At 37.7% G+C, this 26652-nt stretch overlaps 2 protein-coding genes across 15 annotated transcripts in view; one reads left to right on the top strand and one right to left on the bottom strand.

Moving 5' to 3' along the window:
* The window catches only part of PAPLA1 (Phosphatidic Acid Phospholipase A1), a 197370-nt gene that overhangs the window by 94282 nt on the left and 76436 nt on the right, over positions 1–26652 (bottom strand). The gene's annotated exons all lie outside the window — the stretch shown is intronic.
* The window catches only part of LOC137250688 (uncharacterized), a 149051-nt gene that overhangs the window by 46419 nt on the left and 75980 nt on the right, over positions 1–26652 (top strand). For all 13 annotated transcript variants that reach the window (XM_067783916.1, XM_067783915.1, XM_067783910.1 and 10 more), the window contains one exon: positions 9921–11598. In XM_067783916.1, coding sequence (XP_067640017.1) covers positions 10050–11598 — 1549 coding nt within the window. In that variant the 5' untranslated portion in view covers positions 9921–10049. The remainder of the gene's footprint in view (positions 1–9920; positions 11599–26652) is intronic.

The following is a 26652-nucleotide window of genomic DNA, read 5'->3' as shown; positions in this document are numbered from 1 at the left end:
GTTACGGGGTACCGTTATGCGAACAAAATTAATATACCCTGTGAGCTCTGCTCAGCTGAGTATAAAAAACCACATTGCGGCGCTACCTTAAGCATTTGGTTATGACTGTGACGTGTTTGGTATGGCCCAGTAGCCCGTACACTTCAAACAAATGTGTATGTATGTACAATAACAACAATGCAGAAAATACCTGTGCACGCGGTTTGGAATTTATTATCTCTTTACATATTTGGATAAGAATTTAAGCTCAGCTTGACTGCTTTACAAATATTTTATGGTAGATTACGATTACAGTGCTTTGTTATTGTTGTTTGTTTGTAAAATGCTGCTAAATGAAACATTCTTTTTCAAATTGGACATCACACCGATTGATTTATTTTAGCCAAATTTACTTGAATCGAGATATATTCAGCCATATTAGATGTCGCCATTGTATTTCTATTTTCGAAAAAAAGTAGGTTTAATAAAGGCAGCGTTGCCAAACTAAAGATAAGAAACTAACAATTATTATCTGGTTCACAAATTGAACCAGACTTCTATCTGGATTTATCTGGCTTAAATCATTGTTGTTGCATTTACATGCAAAACTATTGATCTGACTCAGGATCTTGGCTATAGATGATGGCTATAGATTTTCATATATCAAAGTAAAAGAAGGAAATGTTAACCTTTTATAAGCCTTAAATCAAAATCCGCCGAATATATTCTGTTGAAATTTGGCAAACGTGTTATTCTTGCTATGAACTTAGCGTATACCAGGTGAATATTATCAAAATCGGTTGACTACCACGCCCAATTAAAAAAAATATATATAATAATAATAATAAAATAATATAATATATAATATATAAATTTAATTGGCTTCACTCTCTTTAGTTGATCTTAACAACTACATATAGGTATACCATATATAACTTGTACATTTACTCTTGCCATGGAGCGTATTCGTTGGGAGCAACGCCCACTTTCATAAAAGCTTATATGAACCATGTTTCACCGAAAGAAATGAAGCTAGTAGAGTCAACAAATATTGCTTATTGTTCTTGAGTTGACACATATTCAGTAAAATTGATTGCATTATGGTTAATTCAACAGAGCTTTTTGTCAAGAAAACAAATTTGTTTACTTATTCCAACAGAAAATTCTTAATCTTAATTGTTCTGTTAAAAGAGCTGATTTCATTGGTCATTTCTATAGCGAACAACTGTCAATATTATCAAAATGCATTAACTTACTTCAAAGAGAAACTTACGCTCACGGCGCTTACTACTCTTTGTTCTTATGACTATCGTGCTACAGACGACTCTGTCATATCAACCGTTACCGTTATCCTAATGTTAACAGAAATCTGTTATATTAACAGATTTCATAGGTATTCTTTGAATGAAATTATTAATTAGTTGTAATTGACAGATATTGACAGAGATTAAGGAAGTTAGTTAAAAAAAAAACACAAGAAAAATTAATTTCTTTTTAAAATTGGGCCAAAATGTCAGTTTTATATGTGCTGATTTGGAGCTCGACGGCCGACGAATTTAAGGCAAAAAAAAACAGACAGTACGGAGATGGCAACAAAGCCACCAACATTAAATAATTTAAGTTAAGTACAGTGGGTATAGACATAGTAAGTATGGGTTTTTCTAGTTATTACTAAGTAGCTGAATACTCCCTGAAGAAGATGCGACAGCATCGAAACGCGTAGGAGAGAACAGGAAGGAAAAAAATGTTTAAAGAATTTGTTTTGCCTTACATTCATTGGCCGTAAAGCTCCAAATCAGCACATTTAATTCCTTTTTTTTTTTAGTCAAAACTTTTTGATTTTTAAAGAAAACCTCGACGGCACCTTATGCATTTAAAATAATGCTGGGGTGTAAATGGGGTCAGTCGCCCTCTCTTTCTCATTAAATATTTACGCCGATTGTAAAGCCTTTCCTTTACTATGGAGTAATTTTTTAGTGGACGGCTACACAAAAATGTGCTTTCTTCAGAATAATACAGGGGGTATACAGGCTATCAATGCTTAGTATAACGGGAGCCCTGAAAACAACCTCGGACGCTGCACTGTATCTGATTCTGCAGATACCATCTGTCGATCTGGTGGCAAAGAAAATAGCAATAACCAGACCAGCGGATACCATACGGCCATAGTAGTATAGCGTCATCATATATAGGACAAACAGATAACCTAGTTCCTTGCCTGTGCTTCGATGGGTCTCTTACAGCTACAATAAAGTTGGAAGGTTGGCGCAAGCAGGGCCGGCGAAACGCGCAAAATCTTGGTGGGTAGTTTGGATCGGCGATAAAATTGCTAGGCATAAGGGATTATATTATTCTAAAAATTAGGTATAATCAATAATCAATCGACTAGTAATAATGTAAAGAAGTTTTTATTGTAATTTGATCGACTATTTGACATAGTTTTGATCGACTATTTCTAATTCCAGGGTGGGTAGTCCTATCCACCATACCAACGCCTTTCGCCAACCCTGAGCGCAAGGGTGCCGAAACGGCGGCCAAGGATGATGCCAAAATAATGTACGGACTAGGGTCCGTGATATATTACGTTGATCCGAAAATGAACAACTCCTAAATGCCGCCATATCACCGTAGCGTTTTTCAGGCGGAAGTAGTTGTCGTCGAAGCTTGTGCTATAGACGTCGCAATCAGATTGAGCGAGATTAAAAGAAGGCGACGGCTACACATACTTATCCAAGAAGGAAAGGCGTGGAATCAAGCACGGGGCTGCCCGATCAACCTAACGTAACCTAACCTAGTTAAGTTTTATGGTAGAAGAATATTGAAACTGAAAGAAATTATATAAATGGTTCATATATTCATTGTTTCAAATCAAATCTCAGCCAAAATCGTTACAGATTAATTGTTAAATAAATAAATAAATACGATTAGGTATGCATGTCTGTGTTGCTTACTTACTTACTTACTTACTTAATTGGCGCTTAACCGTCTAAACGGTTATGGCCGTCCAACAAGGCGCGCCAGTCGCTCCTTCGCTCTGCCAACCGGCGCCAATTGGTTACACCAAGGGAGTTTAAATCGTTTTCCACCTGGTCCTTCCAACGGAGTGGGGGCCGCCCTCTACCTCTGCTTCCATAGGCGGGTTCCGATAGAAACACTTTCTTGGCCGGAGCATCATCTTTCATTCGCATAACATGGCCTAGCCAGCGCAGCCGCTGCGTTTTAATTCGCTGGACTATGTTGATGTCTGCGTATAGCTCGTACAGCTCATCATTAAATCTTCTTCGGTACTCGCCATCGCCAACGCGTAGAGGTCCATAAATCTTTCGAAGAACTTTTCTCTCGAACACTCCCAAAGCCGCTTCATCTGCTGTTGTCATGGTCCATGCTTCTGCCCCATATAGCAGGACGGGTACGATAAGTGACTTGTAGAGTATGATTTTCGTTCGCCGAGAGAGGACTTTACTTTTCAATTGCCTACCTAGTCCAAAGTAGCATTTATTGGCAAGATTGATTCTTCGCTGGATTTCAGTGCTGATGTTGTTGCTAGTGTTGATGCTGGTTCCCAAATAAACGAAGTATTTTACTATTTCGAAATTATGGCTGCCAACAGTAGCGTGGTTGCCAAGGCGCATATGCGCTGACTCTTTGCTCGATGACAGCAGGTACTTCGTTTTGTCCTCATTCACCATCAAACCCATCTTTACCGCTTCTTTTTCCAGCTTGGAGTAAGCAGAACTAACAGCGCGGGTGTTTAGACCGATGATATTAATGTCATCAGCATATGCCAGTAATTGCACGCTTTTATAGTATATTGTTCCAGTGCGGTTAAGTTCTGCAGCTAGTATAATTTTCTCCAGCATCAAATTTAAGAAATCGCACGATAGGGGGTCACCCTGTCTGAAACCTCGTTTAGTTTCGAACGGCTCGGAGAGGTCCTTCCCAATTCTGACTGAGCTGATGGTGTTGCTCAACGTCATTTTGCACAGCCGTATAAGTTTTGCGGGGAAACCAAATTCAGACATAGCGGCATATAGGCAGCTCCTTTTCGTGCTGTCGAAGGCGGCTTTAAAGTCGACGAAGAGGTGATGTGTGTCGATTCTCTTTTCACGGGTTTTTTCCAAGATTTGGCGCATTGTGAAAATCTGGTCGATGGTAGATTTACCAGGTCTGAAGCCGCACTGATAAGATCCAATCAGCCGGTTCACGGTGGGCTTCAATCTTTCGCACAATACACTTGAAAGAACCTTATATGCGATATTAAGAAGGCTGATTCCACGATAGTTGGTGCATTTTGCAGTATTCCCCTTCTTGTGGACTGGGCAAAGAACACTTAGATTCCAACCGTCGGGCATGCTTTCGTCCGCCCATATTTTGCTAAGAAGCTGCTGCATGCGCCTTACCAACTCCTCGCCGCCGAACTTGAATAGCTCCGCAGGCAATCCATCAGCGCCCACGGCCTTGTTGTTTTTCAATCTGGTTATTGCTATTCTAACTTCGTCATAATCGGGCGGGGGGACATATATTCCATCATCATCGATTGCGGGATCGGGTTCTTCATCTCTGCGCCGTGAATTGCTGCCTCCATTTAGGAGAGCAGAGAAGTGCTCCCTCCATAATCTAAGCACTCTCTGGACATCAGTTACAAGGTCGCCGTTTTCATTCCTACAGGAGTTTGCCCCGGTCTTAAAACCTTCCGTCTGTCGCCGTATTTTTTGGTAGAATTTTCGGGCGTTATTCCTGGTGGCTAGCAGCTCAAGCTCCTCGCACTCACGCCTTTCTGCTTCTGCTTTTTTCTTCCTGAAAAGGCGTCTCGCTTCCCTTTTCAACTCACGATAGCGTTCACACACTCCTCTTGTCGCGCTCGCTTTTAACGTAGCCCTGTAGGCAGCATCTTTTCTTTCGGTTGCAACGCGGCATTCTTCATCATACCAGTTGCGTTTTCGTGGCCGCCGGTAACCAATTTTTTCCTCGGCGGCAGTACGAAGTGCTTTGGAGATATGCTCCCACTGTTCCTGTATTCCTTCAGGATGAGTTGTGCCCTCCGAGAGCAGGTGTGAGAGTCGAGTTGCGAAATCATTGGCAGTCTGTTGTGATTGAAGCTTTTCGACGTCTAGCTTTCCTTGTGTTTTTTTGTTCCTTGTTTTTAGCCGCGTTGAGGCGGGTGCGTTTTGGCTGCAACGAGATAATGGTCCGAATCGATGTTAGGTCCACGGATCGTGCGCACATCTAAAACACTGGAAGCATGCCGTCCGTCTATCACAACGTGATCGATCTGATTGCGAGTATTTCGATCAGGAGACAGCCATGTAGCTTGATGTATCTTTTTATGCATGAACCTCGTGCTTGATATGACCATGTTTCGAGCACCGGCAAAGTCAATCAGCCTCAGTCCGTTAGGAGAAGTTTCATTGTGTAGGCTGAACTTTCCGACTGTAGGGCCAAAAACAACTTCTTTGCCCGAGGCTTGTTGTTATATTTCATTGGAGTATGGTTTTACGTGGCGGGTCCCAAGCCCAGCGCACAACCCGCTCAGCGGGGGTGAAAATATTACTTGGCACGTTTATATAGCGAGCCGCTTGCTCCAAGACAGACGCCCGCTTGCAGCCGCACCTAGAGGTGTACAGACGCTGCCGATGAAATCTCCCCCGGCTAGCCCTTAAACCGATTATGTCAGAGTGGCCTAGCCAGGTTGTCGCCTTCTCACATTAGCTCACAGCTAAACGGGTGTTTAGTGGCTATCCAGAGGATACTTGGCCGCAAGCGACCGGCAGTAGTGAGCTGCTTGAACCGCATGCAAAAGAATCGCTCTGGCCATTCCCAGGTGAATGGCGGTCAGAAGCTTTCCCCACTTTCGTGGACTTCTACACACGGCCCCACCCTCCTGTCTGTGTTGACTCTCACTAAAAATCCGAATCAATTCTATTCTCAGCATAATTAAGTTGTCTGCCATGCGCAACCACTAAGATTTTTTGTTTTAATTTAATGTGCGCCGTGGCCAGGCATGCACACTTTTGTCGTTTCATTTTTATTCTAATAAATGTATATTTAGTTCGCATTATTTAAATACAACAACACAACAAGGTCAAAATAGAAGAACGCCGGTTGCAATGTAAATACCATATATATATATACATATATATTAGAGCGGGTAAAATTTTTTTTTCCATCAGGAGTATAGCAAAAACGTAATCTACAGATGATTCTAAGAAAAATTGCTGAAGACAGCATAGCTTTCCGATTTCGAGTCGCCGACTTTTGCAAAATAGATATTTTGCCATATGAATTGGGGGGTTGGCCAAAAAATTGTCATAGCTTCTGATAGAATTATAGGAAAAATATCATATTGGGCTTACTTTAAAGGTATTTTACATTTCAGAATCTATATTAATATCTATAGTATTTTTGAATTTTAGTATCAGGCTTAAATTATGAGAAATTAGCCTAAGATGAACTTTTAACTACTATATTATCATTTTTAACAAATTTGTTATGGAACATTTTTTTTTCTTTACAGCTAAAATATGTTCAGAACATTTCCAACAACTTTTATTCAGACAGTTTTTCTTTTTTCAAGTTCGTTTTAGTAGAAAAAAATTTCAAAACAAACCTATATTTTGAAGTAATAAGCAAAAAAACACATTTTTTATAATTTTAATGTAATTTCTTTAAAAAAATATTTTTTACTTAGAATTGACCATTTTAACGTATCTTTCAAAATAAAAGTAATGTTATGTTATTATTTTTTAAAATCTTTTTTGCTCTCCATTTGTGGTTGTTTTGCACGACTTTCTGCTGTAACAGCCATAACATCTTCACGTTTTTTTTTCTGATGATGAATTCGTGGCGGTTTTCGAAATGGTACCATCGCAATATGCCAGTAAATTTATCTTTCTTTCTTTTCAGTTTCTCTTAGAAAAACATAATAAGCTCATGAATTCTTAATAATAAGTACAAAAACACCATAGATATTAATACAGATTCTGAAAGGTACGTAAAATACTTTTAAAGTAAGCCCAATATAATAATTTTCATATAATTCTATCAGAAGCTAAGAAGATTTTTTGGCCAAACCCTACATTCACATGGCAAAATATCTATTTTGTAAAAGTCGGGGACTCGAAATCGGACTTAGAGCTATAGTGTCTTGAGCAATTTTTTTAGAATCATCTGTAGATTACGTTTTTGCTATACTCCTGATGAAAAAAAATCCATCCATACAATTTGACCCGCTCTAGTATATATATATATATATTTACTATAAAATACGATTCAGTGTACTAATAAAAATCAAATACTGCTCGCCAACGGCTTACTAAGACGCACTAAACATTAAGCAGTAGATATCAGCAAACAGCAGCCGTTTGATGTTTGGAGTTAATTAATTTTATTCTTTTGCTTTATTTGTATTTAGATTTTATGTTAATTTGTTTACTTTCAGAAAGCAATCAATTATATAAAAAAAAGACACCCAGCGCCTGTGGCAAAGGTTTTAATGATAATTTTTCAATTTTATTTTTAGATTTTTTCTCTGCTTTTGTCTTTAATAACGCTTTTTAAAGAAAAATAATATTTTGAAATGATTTTCGGTTGATTATTCGTGATAAATACGGATTTCAAATTTGACACATACTCAATTCAAAAGACTTAGGAAACGAACCCGAAGAAAAAATGCTAAATGTTGACCTATTCTCATAATAGTAGTAAACACTTTGTCGAAGACAAGTTCGGGATTATTTATATAATGAGATCTCCGGGTTGCAATAAGACCAGAGAGGTCAAGCAGTACAACAACAAAAATTTTAAAGTTGTAGGGAGGGAACATGTTTTGTACTATTTTGCTACTTCTTTAATATTTTTGTAATGAAATGTAAGGACGAAGTCAATATCTCCACATTGGAGAAGGGGACACGAAAGAAAAGATCAAAGAAAAAAGAGGAAATAAAGAAGGAAAAGTAGAAGAAGTTGCAGGGATGTCGGAAATGTAAAGGTATCAAGAGTTGAAATGAGAGATTAACAGGAAAAGTAAGAATATTATTAGGATAAAAATAAAAAGAATAGTGAGAGTAGAAAGTTAGACTACGATAGGCGCGAAAGCAGGAAGAGTAAGAGAAAAAGGGGGAAGGTTTATGGAAGAAGGAAAAGCATTGGGAAATTGAGTGAGCCGATTGAAGTGAACAATATAAACGCAGTGGGTAGAGGAAACAAGAGAGGAAGAGATTAGATTATCAGAACTCTCTTGAGGCTTCGTTTACATAGGTTAATGTTGGGTATAGGGGCCGTATACCGCCAATTCCATCTTTTTCGTATTACAAGCCTCTCAGAAACTCATCCGCAACTTCATCATATTGTTCCAAATCGCCATTCATCTCATTGGCGGTAACGGTATGTTTCTGTATTCCTAAGCTCAGTTCCATTGACTCAAGCATTGTCATTTACTCCCAGTAGCTCTGTAGCTCTGATGCATAAAATAATGCACGAGGAACAAACGTCTAAGAAATGGAAGGAATGTCTGCCTTTCTTCATATACAAAAAGTTAATAGCGCGTCTAAAAAAGGAAATATGTACATTAGGGTGGGTCGATTTGTATAGACGAATGTTAACCGATATCGCGCCATCGATTTTTCGATAGGATTTGGGCTCAGGAAAAAAGAAAACAAAATTGTTTTGTATTATTTTGTCATAAAAAAAACATTAAAAATCAAAGTCAAAAAAATGAAATTTCGCAGGCTCGCTTTTCTAATTTAAAAAAAATCTTTCTAAACTTTTTGTGTATCTATGCCTACGACTTCAACTCTGGATCTTCGATGTGGTGGGCGAAGCACGCTACTACCACACCTCGGCGGCGAAATAAAGACAAAAAATTATATAAAATAAAATAAAGGAACAAAAATTTAATAAAACAAAATAAAATAAAGCTAAATGAATAAAAATAATGATAATGAAAATAAAATAGAAAAGTAAAATATAAAGTAAAACAAAATAAAGGAAAGAAAAGGAAAGGATATTAAAGGAAGGGAAATTAAAGTAAAGGAAAGAAAAGGAAGGCAAGGTTGGGTTAGATTGAACTGGCTGATCCATGAGGACCTCAATAGACTGAATGGGTCCACAGTGTTACTGGAAGTTAGTTCAACGACCAAACCGAAAAACTCTATAATAAACCAGGACCTACATATATTAAAAAAACACTCCGTTTTATTGGCAAATACTAGAAGCTTCTTAGGACCTATACTACTTGCTGCTTCTAGATCTGATAGCTGTGTCACTCCTTATAGCTGCAGTCTTACCATTGCGAACGCAGAGCACGAGCACAAAACATGCTCGATCGTTTCCTCCCCCAACCCGCACTTTCTCCATCTGCTATCACTGAAAAGGCTTAACTTAAAAGCATGTGACGCCAGAATACCAATCGTGAGTCTAAAGTTACCTCTTTTCACTGATAGGAGTAGCTTTGTTAGTCTATGGTTGTAAGACCTGCACATGATTCCACGCCTTTCCTGCTTGTTCGATCATATGGAACTCTCGCCTTCTTTTTAGCTCGCCCAATCTGATTGTAACATCTACGGTACAAACTTCGAGCGATGCGGCGTGTTTAGCTAGCTCATCCGCTTTTTCATTTCCACCTATTCGCTTAAGCCTAGGAACCCAATATAGATGTATAATTTTCCCTCTCCCGATCCTTTCCAGGGATAGTTTACACTCTAATACATTTTTAGATGCTGTGCTATGCGAGAATATTGCCTTAATTGTTGCTTGGCTGTGAATGTGAAAACTGACGCGGCTGCACTTTAAGCTATTTTCTTCCAGTAATTCTACTGGTTTAGTTGACGATGTTGATGATAAAAATATAAAAAATATTTTCAATAAAAAAAAAAAAATAACAAAACATTGTTTTGTTTTTAATACATTTTTTTACATAAAAATTATGCCTTTTCTCCTTTCAGTTTTTAAACGATTTTCGTATGCAACAGACGATTCAAGAAGCTGAACAAAATAGTTATTCAACTCAAAACTTTCGAATTTTAATGAAAATCAAAAGTCCTATAGAATAAACACAAAACTACCACCGAAACATGTTGTTTTTCAAAGGACCAAATACACATAGTCCCAGCAGACGACAAAGTACCACGAATTGTCTAACATTACTTATCTCCGCGTTACTACTCGGACACAGCCACTTCAGTAATGCGACGGACTATGACAGTGATGTTGGTGGTGGAGTCAACCTAGGACCGAGCGTCAATAGCGGTGGCGGTGGCGTTGGTGATATAATGAGTGCAAATGATGAGATCTATGAAACAGCTGTGCTACAGCAAGACATGGATGAACATGAGAAATATAGAAGGATGATGGAGGAAATTGAGGAGGATAAAGAAAATGACCACACAGCGCCAACTGTGACGCCAGAGCAAAACGAAATGAGTAATGAATCAATAAATATGATAAGACCACAAGCGCGCATCGATGATATGAACTCAAAAGACTCGCTAAAAGAACGCGATCAGCTACACCTAGCGCTACCAGCAGTAACGACAATGCCAAACACAATACCAAACACACTAATACCAGCTTATGTTCGAAAAGCTAAAGCTGAGCATTTTCCACGTACTATAACCGGTGGTAGTGTATCAGTTGAGGAAGCAGATGCTAATATATCCATCTTTGATTATGTGGATGAAGATGACGACCACACAAATGCGCGGGCACCAACAGAAAAGATCAAAAAAATAAATCCAATTGCAAAAGAACTATATCAACAAGTCTTTATAGAAGAGGATAATACATTGAAAGCACAACAACCAGCACCACCACCACCAGCAGAGCGCAATCAATCCATGCCAGCAGCTCAACAGCAACCACAAGCAACACAACACAACAATCCCTTACATGCCAACAATTCAGGCGAGGACTATTACGATGATTATCAAGATTCTAGTAGCTCTGAAACGCAACATTTGCATTCACAACATCATAGAGTGAGTGGCGCACAAGCAACGTTGGTGACACCACCAACTCAGACACCATTAGCACCATTCACATCCTCACCGGCGCGACGTTTTCTACAATCAACGCCAGCGCTACACATTGGCGTTGCAATGATGCCCCCTCTTAATGTAAATATTGCACGTGCTCAACAAGCTGCGGTAGTGGATCAGGCACGTGGCTTTGATTGGACTACAACAAGTGGCCCATTAATGGCAGCGGCTGTCACAACAACAAGGCCTGTATTTCCAGTTTATGTTGGCGGTGGTGATGTGAACTCATTGAATCATATTACACCAAACATAGCAGCGACTACAATAACAGGTTTGGGCATACAATTAGAATCGGTTGTAACAACAACAATGACGCCAGCAACAGCTATTGCAACCACACCATTAGCGTTAACAACTATGCGCCCTACAGGTAAACAGGGTAAACAAATTACGCTAACACGCGGCCGTAAGCTACTACCGCACGAACAATTGCGTAATTACATTGAAGATGCTTACATACGAATGCCGCTAGCTGTTATTGTTGATCCATCATCGGATGCGCTAGATAAGACGAAGGCGCTGTGGCGTGAAGCCTTACGCACAAATCTTAATATAAAAATTGTTTTGGTTTCATTGAATGCCTCAGGTGCGTAAATATGTATGTAATATGTAGGTTTGACTTGTATGTATTGTCATGTATGATCGTATCAACTATGTGCATTAGGGTGGCCTTTTTCATTAAATAATTGGCATTTTTTGGGATACCCTGGAAATATTGCAATACATGAACTACTCATTCTGTAAGGGCTAAATTTGGGACATGGTGGTGTATTCTATGCTAAAACTGTTTGTCTCGTGTTTCTACTGAGGTTACCTAGATGTTGCCCCATAGGCTGCCTATTTGACAACCAAAAGGTGTTTAATGTGGTATTGCAACAACTTTATTTCAAAGAGGGGTTGCCACCTAAATTTATATACATATATACAATAATGCTTTACATAACCGCTACTGTATCCAAAACGGCTGATGAAAGTCGCTACATAGATCGAGTAAAAAATCCAACACTTTTTACCTGGATGTTATCACTGAGGATGTCTGTACCAGGTTGCCCTGTTTGAAATTTTTTAGAAATAAAATTAAATATGACAATGTGGGCAACAACCAAAGGATGTTTAACGTTGTATTGCAAGAAGCATATTTTTCCCATCAAAAAACTGTCAGCCAATGTTGCCACCTAAAATGTATTATATTGTACTTTCGTCACTATCACTGAAACGCCTTGGACCTATTTGTATATAGGCAACACGCTTCATTCGTAGATTCCTTATTAGAATATTCTTACTCGAAATACTTTTACAAGGTTACCACCTATTTAAATTCAAAACAAGTTTTATGAAATCTGTCGAAATATGTGTCAAAGAAGAGGTATTATATATGTAGCAGCTAAGGATTTTCACACCTCTCCTATGCTATGGCCGCTCCAACAGATGTCAAAATGTAAAATGTAGAACAAAAACAATTATTCGTTCTTTATCTTTTTATCGCCGTCATCGTAAGCACATGTTAGTGCAAGTTATCACTTTTTCATAGTAAATATTATTTTTATTGGATAATAGTTGGTTGTACAGGTATAAAGGAATCGAGATAGATATAGACTTCCATATATCAAATCATCAGTATCGAAAAAAATTTTATTGACCCATGTCCGTCCGTCCGTCCGTCCGTCCGTTAGGACGATAACTTGGGTAAATATTGAGATATCTTCACCAAATTTGGTACATGAGCTTATCTGGACCCAGAATAGATCGGTATTGAAAATGAGCGAAATCCGATGATAACCACGCCCACTTTTTATATATATAAAAATTTGGAAAACGCAAAAAACTTGATTATTTAGTAAATAATACACCTAGAATGTTGAAATTTGACATGTGGACTGATATTGAAACTCTTGAAAAAAATTTGAAAACAATTTTTAAAATGGGCGTGGCACCACCCACTTGTGATAAAATCATATTATTAATCATAAATCAAAAATCGTTAAACCTATCGTAAAAAAATTTGGCAGAGAGGTTGCCTTTACTATAAGGAATGCTTGGAAGAAAAATTAACGAAATCGGTTAAGGACCACGCCCACTTTTATATAAAAGATTTTTTAAAGGGTCGTGGACGAATAAAATAAGCTATATCTTAGGGAAAAGGAGCTTTGTATCAATAGAATTTTACTTTCTAAATTGAATTATAACATTAAATTGGAAAACACTAAAAATCTTTAAAATGGGTGTGGCACCGCCCCTTTTATGACTAAGAAATTTTCTATGTTTCGGGAGCCATAACTCGGAGAAAAATGAACATATCGTAATGAAATTGTGTACACATATTTTCCTTATAGCAGAAATATTTCTAGTAAAAATGGACGGGATCGGTTAAAGACCACGGTAACTTAGATATAAAACAAGTTTAAAAGGGTCGTAGACTAGAATAATAAGCTATAACTTAGCGAAAAATAGTTTTGAATTAATGATATTTCACTTATCAAGTTTTATTGTAAGAGGAAATGGGGATATATTTTTTTAAACGGGCGGTGCCACGTGTTATGTAGAAAAGTAATTTATCTGCTCACGCTGAGTATACAATGTTCGGTTACACCCGAACTTAGACACCCTTACTTGTTGTAAGTAGTTTTAAGTAAATTAAATAACTAAAGTTTACAATCAAAACTACATATGTATAATATATTTTTATTTAATTAATATTTTTTAGAGATACATCTTAGTAGGGTTGCCACCTAATTGTATTATATTAATTTCGTTGTACATCCGCTATGAATGAAAAAACGATTTAGAATGTTTTGACAAGGTTGCCAACTGTTTGAAGTTAAAATTAAATCATATTAAATATCCTAATATGGGTATTTGAAGGGCTTCCCGGCATAACCGAAAAAGTCACTAATTTCTAAATTGAGTTAGTGTGCGATTCGATAACTTGAAATGGTAATATTTGAGAAAAATATCAATTAACATTGTAATACCCAACACTCAGATCATAATATCGACATTTCTCAACCAAACAATTGCATTTTTATCGGCATAACCCAAAAACTCAGCGATTTCCAGGCATACAAAAAATTTGTTTTCTTAAATATTTCAGCTTTTGCAAACAATTATATAATTTAAGAAAAAGCCGTTAAAGTTTGCTACTTTTGACAAACACTTCCAGCACTTTAAGGCTGTTTTTCGCGAAAACAACTGTAAGTGACTTTTTCGGTTATGCCTGAAAGCCCCAGAGTTTTCCTACCAAAAAATTATTGAGAAGCGTTGCCAGGTAACTTTAATCTCATTTGAATAATTATATGCTGCGAATGTGTAGAAATTCTTTGACTAGCAGGGACTAACCTATTCGAAATATCTTATTCACTTATGGTGTGATTTCCTTGAAATGTTGGAACTGGACGAAGGAGGCGACTTTCAAAAAAAATTGTATTCATAACTACATCAGGATGCCGAGAGGAAAGGAAATAGGAAGATAGAGAGCTAGATGGAGCGGGACGTAGACAGGGAGACGGAGAGGTAAGGGGAAAGGAAGGTCTACAGGGATGGGAGCAGCAGAGGATCAGGACAGGAATAGGGAAAGGCAGAGGCAGGAGAGGAGGAATGAGAATAGGGAGAGACAGTTATGCGGCAGTTACCCACGAACGTACGTAGAAAAAACGTGCCAGCTGACACGACCTATCTTATGAGTGTGCAATGTAAACGAAAACTCACCGACGTGCAACGCCCGTACGTACGTAGCCCGGAACGTAGAAATCAAAACAATTTTGATTTTTTCCGTAAGAACGTGTCAGCTGATCGCTCTCTCACTAGACAGAGTTGCCTAGTAAACTTTTGTGCGCTAATTTTTGACCGTTTGCAATTTTATGCAAAAAAGCCTTATTAAAGTTTGAAAAATTGTGGAAATAATTCGAAATAATTATGTAAAAGTGCTGATTATAAATATTTAATCTATTTATACTTATTTAATATGTATTCCGGCCTTTTACAATATCAAAAATTAAATTGGAAAAAGTTGATGTTTCCATAAGCATACATGCAAAATGGTCAATGGCAACAGTGCTTATCTGTAAACAATACACACACAAATATGTTATGTACATGTACACGGACGCACACATTGATTCCTACGGGCTTGAGAGTTCGGTCAAACGTGCTTCGTACGACAAACGTCCTTACGTACGGCACACGTCGGTGGGTAACTGCCGCATTACAGAGGAAAAAGAGAGGGGCAGATGGAGAAGTTAAAGGCGTAGCGAGAGAGGATAATTGAGAGGTAGAGGAATATATAGAGAGATGAAAGAAATGAAACGAAAAAAGTAAAGAAAGAGAACTGGGAGAAAAACGGGAGAAAAAAGGTAACGGACGACAAATGTAATATTAGAATAATAACTGAATGAAATGGATTTTTAAAACCAATTTATGAGCTTAATTTATCTGCGTCCCCAACGTGCCGGGTAATAGGAATTGACAAATAATTCTTTAATTCAGCCAATATCAATATATTTATTCCGAAAATGTGCCACCCTATTTTAGCAAAAACCGGGCAGGGACAGAAAAACTGATATGTGCGGTCATAGCTCCCCAGACATTAAGAGCATATCAGGGTCTTAACGATATGGTGACTACGGACATGTATTGTCTCCAATAATCAGCCTAACCAGAGCTCGTACACCTACACTTTTTTGTTCAAAAATTAAATTCGACGCCGGGAGCATCGAAACTCTGAGTTTATGATTACACCGCTGAGCACCGGAATGTAGAAATCTGTCATTCACTTTTCCGCGTAAATAGTACTAAGTCTGTCGGTATCAAGAGTAGGTCCCAGTAAAATGTACCATACACAAATACTATGCACGATATTCTTTGCTTTAACCCAGACGTATGCAAAAAATTTTGTTGTCAGTCATGTATTTCGTACATCCAGCCTAGTTTTGAAAGGTGTCACAAAATCGTGAACATGTGATGATTTTCTCCCCCAGTGAACATTTTGCCATTATTGTACAGATAAAGGGATTTCCCTCGTAAATCCCCAGTGAAAAGATCTGTAACCATCAAAGTCACCTTTATGAGTTTACTGTCGATTCTTCTTGAGAGCAGAAGGGAAGTTTTTATTTCATCTCCTCTTGAGGGAGTCTAAATAATTTGTAAATGGAAATTAGTGTTGCAGCGTAAAAACTTTAGATTTAGTCAAAAGCTTCTTTAATTAACATCAAATTTCTTATACACAAAGTAATTGAGATATTCTTGCATTAATAAATGATAGGTGCTGTTTGAAAGAGACATATTTCTTTGCTATATACGTTAGCACCACCCTAATACACATCTGTAAGTACGTACATTTGTAAATGAAATCAAATTTGAGCTTGAATGTTGAATTGTGCGAATAAAAAAATTATTGCGCCTGATTTTGGTAACAATAAATATCCACTCTACATATGATGTGGTAATATTTGATATTGTGTGGTTATAGGACTGAGCATCAAGTGTGACGACGAATACATACAATGTAGATACTACTTATTCATAAATATATGCGTGACTTATGACTTTATGATTTACGCAACTAAAATTTAGGCAACTCTTTGCGTCATTATGTACTTAACTCTTAAAGGTACTCAACAATTTTTTTTATTTCATAACTACGACGAATAGAAACAAAAGATTCACATGACAATGAAAATATTTATGTTGATTTTTATACTCAGCGTGCTTTGCATTAACTTTGGTAACATAACGGTTGATAGTAACGGCATAAACAAATCGAGATAAATAAAGACTTCCATATATCAAAATGCTCAGGATGTAAAAAGGAACTGATTTAGCCATGTCCGTCCGTCCGTCTGACTGTGCACACGATAACTTGAGTAAATATTGACATATCTTATTGAAATTTGGTATATGGGTTCCTTAGCAATCATCTCCCAACGCTATTTAAAACGAGAAAAATCGAATGAAGACCACGCCCACTTTTTATAAATGTATATTAGACTGGGAAAAAAGTTCCACAACGAATACCCAAAAAAATTATTTTCGGGCCTGCGAAATTTCATATTTTTGACTTTTTTTCGACTTTGATTTTTAAGGTTGTTTTCATGACCTCATCGACAAGGTTTTTAGCGGATATTTTTGGGTCGGACAAGGTATACATGTTAGCACGACGCACGCCAAATAGTAAAGCAAGAAGACACTTGTTGCACAAGCTGGTAAACAAAATTCCATAACGAAACATAACACCACGAAAATAACTAAGAATGCAGCAAGCGGTGAGAAATGCATCGTCAACATTTCAACCAAGTCATAACATCACGAAAATAAGCAGAAATGCAGCAAGCGGTGGGAAGCACATCGTCAGCAAATTCACAAAGCGGCAACAGCAGCGCAGTCGGTAGAGCGGCGACAAAATAAGTTAGTTGTAAGAAAATAATATTTGTAAAAGTTAGTTCTGATTCTGACATTGAGTAATAAAGGAGCCATAGCTCCCAATAAAAACATTTTTTTTCAACTAAATAACCTTTAGTAATTTAACTGGCGCCCGAGCAGGGACCAGCGCGAGTGTCGGAAAGTAGTAGTGCCTGAAAATCAAAAAGTAAGGCCACGCGAGTGACGTATACAAAAAAAAAAAAACGTTAAAAGTGCCTGAAAAATAACAAGTAAGGCCACGCGTCTACAGCGGCACCGGGAAGTGGAATAAGCAGTACGACCGAGGTACCCAAGTACCAGGAGGGAAAAGGACGAACACCGAAGCGGCGAAAACCCCACATCCAGCGTTGGACATGATACTAGCGTAAGATTAAATAGTAATAAGTAAATAATTGAAAACAAAAATAATAATAACAATTGAAAAAAAAGAGAAAAAGAAATTATTATGAAAAGTAGATCTAATTGCGCTTCGTGAAAGAAAAGAAAAATTAAAAGAGAAATTATCATACAAATCCATAAAATCAAATATAAAAGTTACACAGAAATCATTGCGAGAAAGTAAATTGAGTTGCGCTTGTGAATCAAAAAAGAGAAGGAAATTATTGTGATAAGTAAATTTAATTGCTTTTTGTGAAAGAAAAATTAACTAGAAATTAGGAAAGAAATCCATAAAATCTGAAGAAAATATTATACAGAAATCATTTTGAAAAGTAAACTGAGTTGTGCCTTGTGAAATAAAAAAAGAATTAAAAGAAATTAGCAATCAAAATAAAAAAAAAAAAAAAAAAAAATCTTTAGGAAAATGCCAGAATCCGCGGAGGAACTCGTTGATCAATTGAACCAACTTAGGTTGGAATACGGAAATACCCGTCAGGGAAACCCTCCCGTCGGTAATACGACGGCAGTAGAATCAGCAGCTATAGCAGCGTTAGATAGAATGAATAGGACTTCCCCTAATGATTTGCCACCAGACCATAGTGTTACATTAAATGCGCAAAATATAAACGATCTAGATAGGGTACCAGATATGGTAAAATGCCTGAGAGAATTCTCAGGACGACCAGGTGAATTTAGCTCCTGGAGAAAAAGTGTCGACAGAATACTAAAAGCATATGAATCTTTGAAAGACACACCTAAATATTTCGCCATACTACATACAATCAGACACAAAATTGTGGGCGATGCCGACACGGCTCTCGAATCCTATAGTACTCCACTAGATTGGATGCATATTAGAAAGTGCCTTATGATGCACTATTCCGACAAGAGAGATATTGGTACTTTAGAATACCAAATGACCACACTGGCCCAGCGCCACGATGATATCTCTACCTTCTATCAGAAGGTCTATCAACATCTTTCACTAATCCTTGACAAAATTTCCTGTCTCGACTTGGGCGAAGAGTCCATCAGAGCCATGACAAACTCCTACAGAGAGAAAGCTCTGGATACGTTTATTCGCGGGCTTAATGGAGACCTACCCCGTCTCCTCAGTATCCGTGAACCAACCACCCTGCCACAGGCATTGCACCTGTGTCAAAAACTTGATAACATGTCCTTCCGAATGAACCACGCGAACACTGTGAATAGATCAATTATCAATGGACCGCCACGACTACCACGAAATACCACAAATTATAACAATAACAGACCCTTCTATCCCGAGCTGACTTATTCCTTAGCACCAAAACCTAGTTTTGCACCGAGGTTGCAACAGTTTAATCGACAACCAAATAGGTACCCAAATAATCCATTCATTCCACAGACAAATCGTCCTAGCAACTACAATTACCCCAGATATGACCAAGGATTCCGCACGGGATACTACGGCCAAACCAATTATCCCCAGTATAACCCAAATTTCCGTTCGAACCCAACAGGATACAACAATCAAAATAATTGCTCCAATAATAACAGAAATATTCTACCACCAAAACCACCGGTACCAATGGATGTAGACCAGTCCATACATTCCAGGCAGGTCAACTATCAAAACCGGCCGCAGAATAACCAAAACAACTTCGCGCAGAAGCGTCCCCTTTCTACCCAACATCCTCACGCACCAAATAAAATACAAAGAACTTTTTACGCCAATACGGACTACACTAAACCGGATGAATACTACGATCAGGTAGATCCTCACCAAATCTACGAGGATAATCCCGTCCTAACTAATTATGGAAATGTAAATCAACCAGACCACATACCAAAAAGTAACCTTAATTTAATCACAAACAATAATCCGGCCCTGAACGGGCAGGATTGCACCGAACTAGATACTATTCATTTTTTAGACTAACTCCATCTTCACTCCCCTATTACGAGTTCATTGCTAGGAGCGGAGATGGACTAGACTTTCTAATAGATACCGGCTCGAATAAAAATTACATACAATCCTCGAGGATAAGAAATCCAATTCCTAATGAGCATACTTTTAAAGTTAACTCTGTCGCAGGAGACATAGAGATCACTCACCACACGTACGTGGATATTTTCGGACACGGCGTAGGCAAAATTAAATTTTTCATTTTACCAACATTAAACTCCTTTCACGGAATAATAGGTAACGACACGCTCAAACAACTGCAAGCAACAATCCACACTGATAAAAATATGATGACAATTTTCGAAAATATAGTTATCCCTCTAAAACAAAGGGTGTCACAAGAAGTGAATAATGTAGGAATAAAAATACCACATCTTTCTGCCGAAATTCAATCAAAAATTAATGGCATAATTGGGAAATGTCCCAATCTATTCTCGGATCCCGACGAAAAACTAACACATACTACTTTAGTAAAGGGCGAAATCCGCACTACCAGCGACACACCCGTATATTCCAAGCCTTATCCTTATCCAATGGCGCTTAAGGAGGAAATAGAAAGGCAAATAGAGGAACTCCTAGATAACGGGATAATTAGGAGATCAAAATCCCCCTATAACTCACCAGTCTGGATAGTCGACAAAAAGTTGGACGCCTCTGGTAAAAAGAAATACCGGATGGTGATCGACTATCGAAAGCTCAATTCAATTACAATCCCCGATAAGTACCCTATACCAGAAATAAATGAGGTTCTTGCAAACCTCGGAAATAATTCACTATTTACCGTTGTTGATCTTAAAAGCGGATTTCATCAGATTCCACTTCGTGAGTCCGATATCGAGAAAACGGCATTTTCCGTAAACAACGGAAAGTACGAATTTCTCCGATTGCCATTTGGGCTTAAGAATGCCCCTTCCACATTTCAACGGGCACTGGATGATATCCTCCGGCAACATATCGGTGTAAGATGTTACGTCTACATCGATGATGTAATAATATTTGGGAAAAACGAAGAGGAACACTTAAAAAATATTGAATTAGTGTTCAGAACCCTAGAGAGTGCAAACATGAAAATACAGCTAGACAAGTGCGAGTTTGCCAAACAGGAAGTAGAATTCCTGGGGTACGTTGTTACCCCGGAAGGAATAAAAACAAACCCAAAAAAGGTAGAAGCCATAGTTAATATGCCTCCTCCTAAAAATCTTAAGGAACTTCGTTCGTTCCTTGGCATGGCAGGCTATTATAGAAGATTTATTCAGGACTTTGCCAAGATCGCCAAGCCACTTACGGCCATTTTGCGAGGCGAATTTGGAAATATTTCCAAAAACGCATCAAGGAAGCAATTCATTACCCTAGATCAGGAAGCATTAAATGCATTCGACAAAATAAAAAACACCCTTACTTCACCGGACATCGTTCTGTCCCATCCGAATTTTGAAAAGGACTTCGAACTGACCACGGACGCATCCGACTTCGCAATAGGCGCCGTACTATCACAAAATAAAAAACCCGTAACATACATATCCAGAACCCTCAACAAAACTGAAGAATCTTATGCAACCAATGAGAAGGAGATGCTGGCCATTATATGGTCCTTAAGCTCCTTAAGGAACTACTTGTATGGGTCAAGAAAAGTAAATATATTTACCGACCACCAACCGCTTACATACGCTTTAAGTACAAGGAATACGAATAGCAAAATGAAACGATGGAAAGCAATCCTGGAGGAATATAATTACGAACTGAAGTATAAACCAGGGTACTCCAACTTGGTCGCAGACGCCTTATCAAGGATACCTCCCCAAATAAATTCCCTCACTCCCACAATCCACAGTGACGAGAGCTCAAGCCATAACCTCATACCATGTACAGAGGCCCCAATAAACGTTTTTAAAAATCAAATATTTTTCAAGCAAGACGAAACATCTTCATATCAATTTAAAATAATATTTCCAACAATCCATCGTCACATAATTACAGAACCCCAATATGACAATCAAATTCTCACTACGCACCTAAAACGATACCTTAACCCCTCCGTCATCAACGGAATCAACACAGATGAAAGGATAATGGGCATGATCCAAAACATCTATCCACTACATTTTAGTAACTATAAGATACGCTATACCCAAAAACTAGTTGACGACATCACCAACGAACAGGACCAGGAAAACACCATTTTAGACATCCATAAACGCGCACACAGAAATGCAGTTGAAAACAAAGTACAAATTCTGGAAAAAAGCTATTTCCCAGGAATGCTCAGCAAAATAAAAAGAATTGTAACTAATTGCACAACTTGCAAAGAAAACAAATACGAACGCCATCCCAACCAACCCAAAATTGGCGAGACGCCATTACCCACATATCCCGGACACACGGTCCACATAGACATTTTTTTAACAGAAGGTAAAGTAATTATGACTGCCCTGGACAAATTTACGAAATACGCACAAACAAGGAAGCTTGCAAGCAGGGCAATAGTAGACGTTAGAGGTCCTTTAAGAGACTTGATTTTCTATTTCGGAGTGCCAAAACTGATTGTAATCGACAATGAACCTTCATTGAATTCTAGTTCAATTAAATTTATGATGACGGACGAGTTGGGAATAGAAGTTTTTACAACACCACCATACAAAAGCCAGGCAAACGGGCAAGTAGAAAGGTTCCATTCTACTCTGGTGGAAATAATGCGTTGCCTCAAAGAGAATGGAGGACACAGGAACTTTGATGAGCTCCTAGAAAGAGCTGTGTCGGAATACAATCATACTATCCATTCTGTGACTAAAAAGAGGCCAGTAGATTTATATTTCGGTAGAAACGTTACGTTTACTCCAGAAGATATAGAAAGAAGTAGGCAAAGTAACTTAGAGAAACTGGCACTTAAACAGAGAAAGGACATAGAATACCACAACAGAAAGAAACATAACGTAAAATCATATTTACCAGGTCAAATCATTTACGTCAAGAAAAACAGGAGGTTAGGGACTAAATTAAGTAAGCCATATACTAAGGAAATAGTTAAGGAGGATCGCAATAGTACAGTAATTACCGAAAAAGGACAAATAGTACACAAAAGTAGGATACGCAACTAATTAAACGATGTGTAAAACTTCTTCTTTGCAGATTTTTCATACCGCTCTGCTTAGCAGAGGTACAAATACTCGACTACTCTAACTCCCAACTTGTAACAATAGAAAAAGGAACAGCCAAACTACAGACCGGAACATTTAGAATAATACACGAAATCGACATTGACAAATACAACGAAATCCTGGAGCATATAGAACTGAAAACACAAGCAGAAGAACTCTATAAAAATCCCAATTATCCCTTCTTACCCCTTCTCATATCACAAATTAAGGCTCATATAAAAAATCTAAAAATAGAGGGAAGATCGAAAAGGTCACTAAATTTCATAGGTAGTGCGTGGAAATGGATCGCAGGAAATCCAGACCACGAGGATCATGAAATAGTTTTAAATAAATTAAATAACGTCCTTGAAAATAATAACAATCAGGTTATTATTAACAAACTAACAATAAAAAAGATAAATGAAATTACAAATATTACAAACAATATTACCAGGGAATTGCAAAATGACAAAAGCAGGGAAATAGAAGCATTTTTGAAATTGAAATACAAATTAGAAATTTTAAAGGAAGAAATCATAAATATAGCATATGCTATTCATTGGGCGAAAGCCAATATAGTAAACTCATATATTATGTCAAGCGAAGAAGTAGACATTGCCAAACAGATTTTCGGAAAAGATAATATTCCGTTTATAAATTTGGATGAAGCTTTAGAATTTTCACAAATTAAAATAGCAACAAATGGCAAAATTATCATTTATATCATAAGTCTACCCACGGTAGAAGAACAAACTTGTAAAACAATAGACATTAGAGCAATAAAGAAAAACAATAAGATTAATAAAATAAATTTCGAATCAATACTTACCTGTGAAAGAAACCTTTATGGCATACAAAAAGAATGTAAACAATACAACTCAATTCAAATATGTTCAAAAAATAATTTGTTAGATTTAAGTAGGGACTATTGTATAAGTAATCTCCTAAACAGCCGCTTGCCGAACTGCACAGTGACCAACAGTCAACACATACCGGAAGTTGAAGCACTCTCAACAGACATCCTATTTTTGAACGACTTTAAAGGAGAAATCATAATAAACGAAGAAACTACATCCCTTAACGGCACATTTATAATACACTACAACAACGCTACAATTATAATCAACGAGAAAAAATTTTCCAATACAGAAAAGCGCACAAGCAAGCCCCTACCCGCTGTACTTCAACCATTTTCAGAATCAAATACAACCGAAGAAATATTGTCCCTAAAAATGCTAAAACAGATAAACATAAATAACACGAAACTAATAGAATACACAAAATCTGCAAATCATTTCAACTATTCCACGAATATCAGTATCGCACTGGTAGCTATAATCATTATTATATCCATTACAAGGTCAAGATTACCCCTCAAAAAGGTTAACCAGCAGCAGCCCATCGAACTGACAGGGGCTGCAATAGAGGGGCTAAATCAAATATTTCAAAAACCCAGCACCTCAAACGCGGACGTTTGAATTTCAGGGGGGGAGCTGTTAGCACGACGCACGCCAAATAGTAAAGCAAGAAGACACTTGTTGCACAAGCTGGTAAACAAAATTCCATAACGAAACATAACACCACGAAAATAACTAAGAATGCAGCAAGCGGTGAGAAATGCATCGTCAACATTTCAACCAAGTCATTTTCGGGCCTGCGAAATTTCATATTTTTGACTTTTTTTCGACTTTGATTTTTAAGGTTGTTTTCATGACCTCATCGACAAGTTTTTTAGCGGATATTTTTGGGTCGGACAAGGATACATGTTAGCACGACGCACGCCAAATAGTAAAGCAAGAAGACACTTGTTGCACAAGCTGGTAAACAAAATTCCATAACGAAACATAACACCACGAAAATAACTAAGAATGCAGCAAGCGGTGAGAAATGCATCGTCAACATTTCAACCAAGTCATAACATCACGAAAATAAGCAGAAATGCAGCAAGCGGTGGGAAGCACATCGTCAGCAAATTCACAAAGCGGCAACAGCAGCGCAGTCGGTAGAGCGGCGACAAAATAAGTTAGTTGTAAGAAAATAATATTTGTAAAAGTTAGTTCTGATTCTGACATTGAGTAATAAAGGAGCCATAGCTCCCAATAAAAACATTTTTTTTCAACTAAATAACCTTTAGTAATTTAACTGGCGCCCGAGCAGGGACCAGCGCGAGTGTCGGAAAGTAGTAGTGCCTGAAAATCAAAAAGTAAGGCCACGCGAGTGACGTATAAAAAAAAAAAAAAACGTTAAAAGTGCCTGAAAAATAACAAGTAAGGCCACGCGTCTACAGCGGCACCGGGAAGTGGAATAAGCAGTACGACCGAGGTACCCAAGTACCAGGAGGGAAAAGGACGAACACCGAAGCGGCGAAAACCCCACATCCAGCGTTGGACATGATACTAGCGTAAGATTAAATAGTAATAAGTAAATAATTGAAAACAAAAATAATAATAACAATTGAAAAAAAAGAGAAAAAGAAATTATTATGAAAAGTAGATCTAATTGCGCTTTGTGAAAGAAAAGAAAAATTAAAAGAGAAATTATCATACAAATCCATAAAATCAAATATAAAAGTTACACAGAAATCATTGCGAGAAAGTAAATTGAGTTGCGCTTGTGAATCAAAAAAGAGAAGGAAATTATTGTGATAAGTAAATTTAATTGCTTTTTGTGAAAGAAAAATTAACTAGAAATTAGGAAAGAAATCCATAAAATCTGAAGAAAATATTATACAGAAATCATTTTGAAAAGTAAACTGAGTTGTGCCTTGTGAAATAAAAGAAGAATTAAAAGAAATTAGCAATCAAACAAATAAAAAAAAAAAAAAAAAAAAAAATCTTTAGGAAAATGCCAGAATCCGCGGAGGAACTCGTTGATCAATTGAACCAACTTAGGTTGGAATACGGAAATACCCGTCAGGGAAACCCTCCCGTCGGTAATACGACGGCAGTAGAATCAGCAGCTATAGCAGCGTTAGATAGAATGAATAGGACTTCCCCTAATGATTTGCCACCAGACCATAGTGTTACATTAAATGCGCAAAATATAAACGATCTAGATAGGGTACCAGATATGGTAAAATGCCTGAGAGAATTCTCAGGACGACCAGGTGAATTTAGCTCCTGGAGAAAAAGTGTCGACAGAATACTAAAAGCATATGAATCTTTGAAAGACACACCTAAATATTTCGCCATACTACATACAATCAGACACAAAATTGTGGGCGATGCCGACACGGCTCTCGAATCCTATAGTACTCCACTAGATTGGATGCATATTAGAAAGTGCCTTATGATGCACTATTCCGACAAGAGAGATATTGGTACTTTAGAATACCAAATGACCACACTGGCCCAGCGCCACGATGATATCTCTACCTTCTATCAGAAGGTCTATCAACATCTTTCACTAATCCTTGACAAAATTTCCTGTCTCGACTTGGGCGAAGAGTCCATCAGAGCCATGACAAACTCCTACAGAGAGAAAGCTCTGGATACGTTTATTCGCGGGCTTAATGGAGACCTACCCCGTCTCCTCAGTATCCGTGAACCAACCACCCTGCCACAGGCATTGCACCTGTGTCAAAAACTTGATAACATGTCCTTCCGAATGAACCACGCGAACACTGTGAATAGATCAATTATCAATGGACCGCCACGACTACCACGAAATACCACAAATTATAACAATAACAGACCCTTCTATCCCGAGCTGACTTATTCCTTAGCACCAAAACCTAGTTTTGCACCGAGGTTGCAACAGTTTAATC

Source organism: Eurosta solidaginis, chromosome 4, assembly GCF_040869045.1.
Source record: "Eurosta solidaginis isolate ZX-2024a chromosome 4, ASM4086904v1, whole genome shotgun sequence".
In the NCBI taxonomy this organism is placed as follows: domain Eukaryota; kingdom Metazoa; phylum Arthropoda; class Insecta; order Diptera; family Tephritidae; genus Eurosta; species Eurosta solidaginis.
This window is presented reverse-complemented; position numbering and strand designations above follow the sequence as displayed.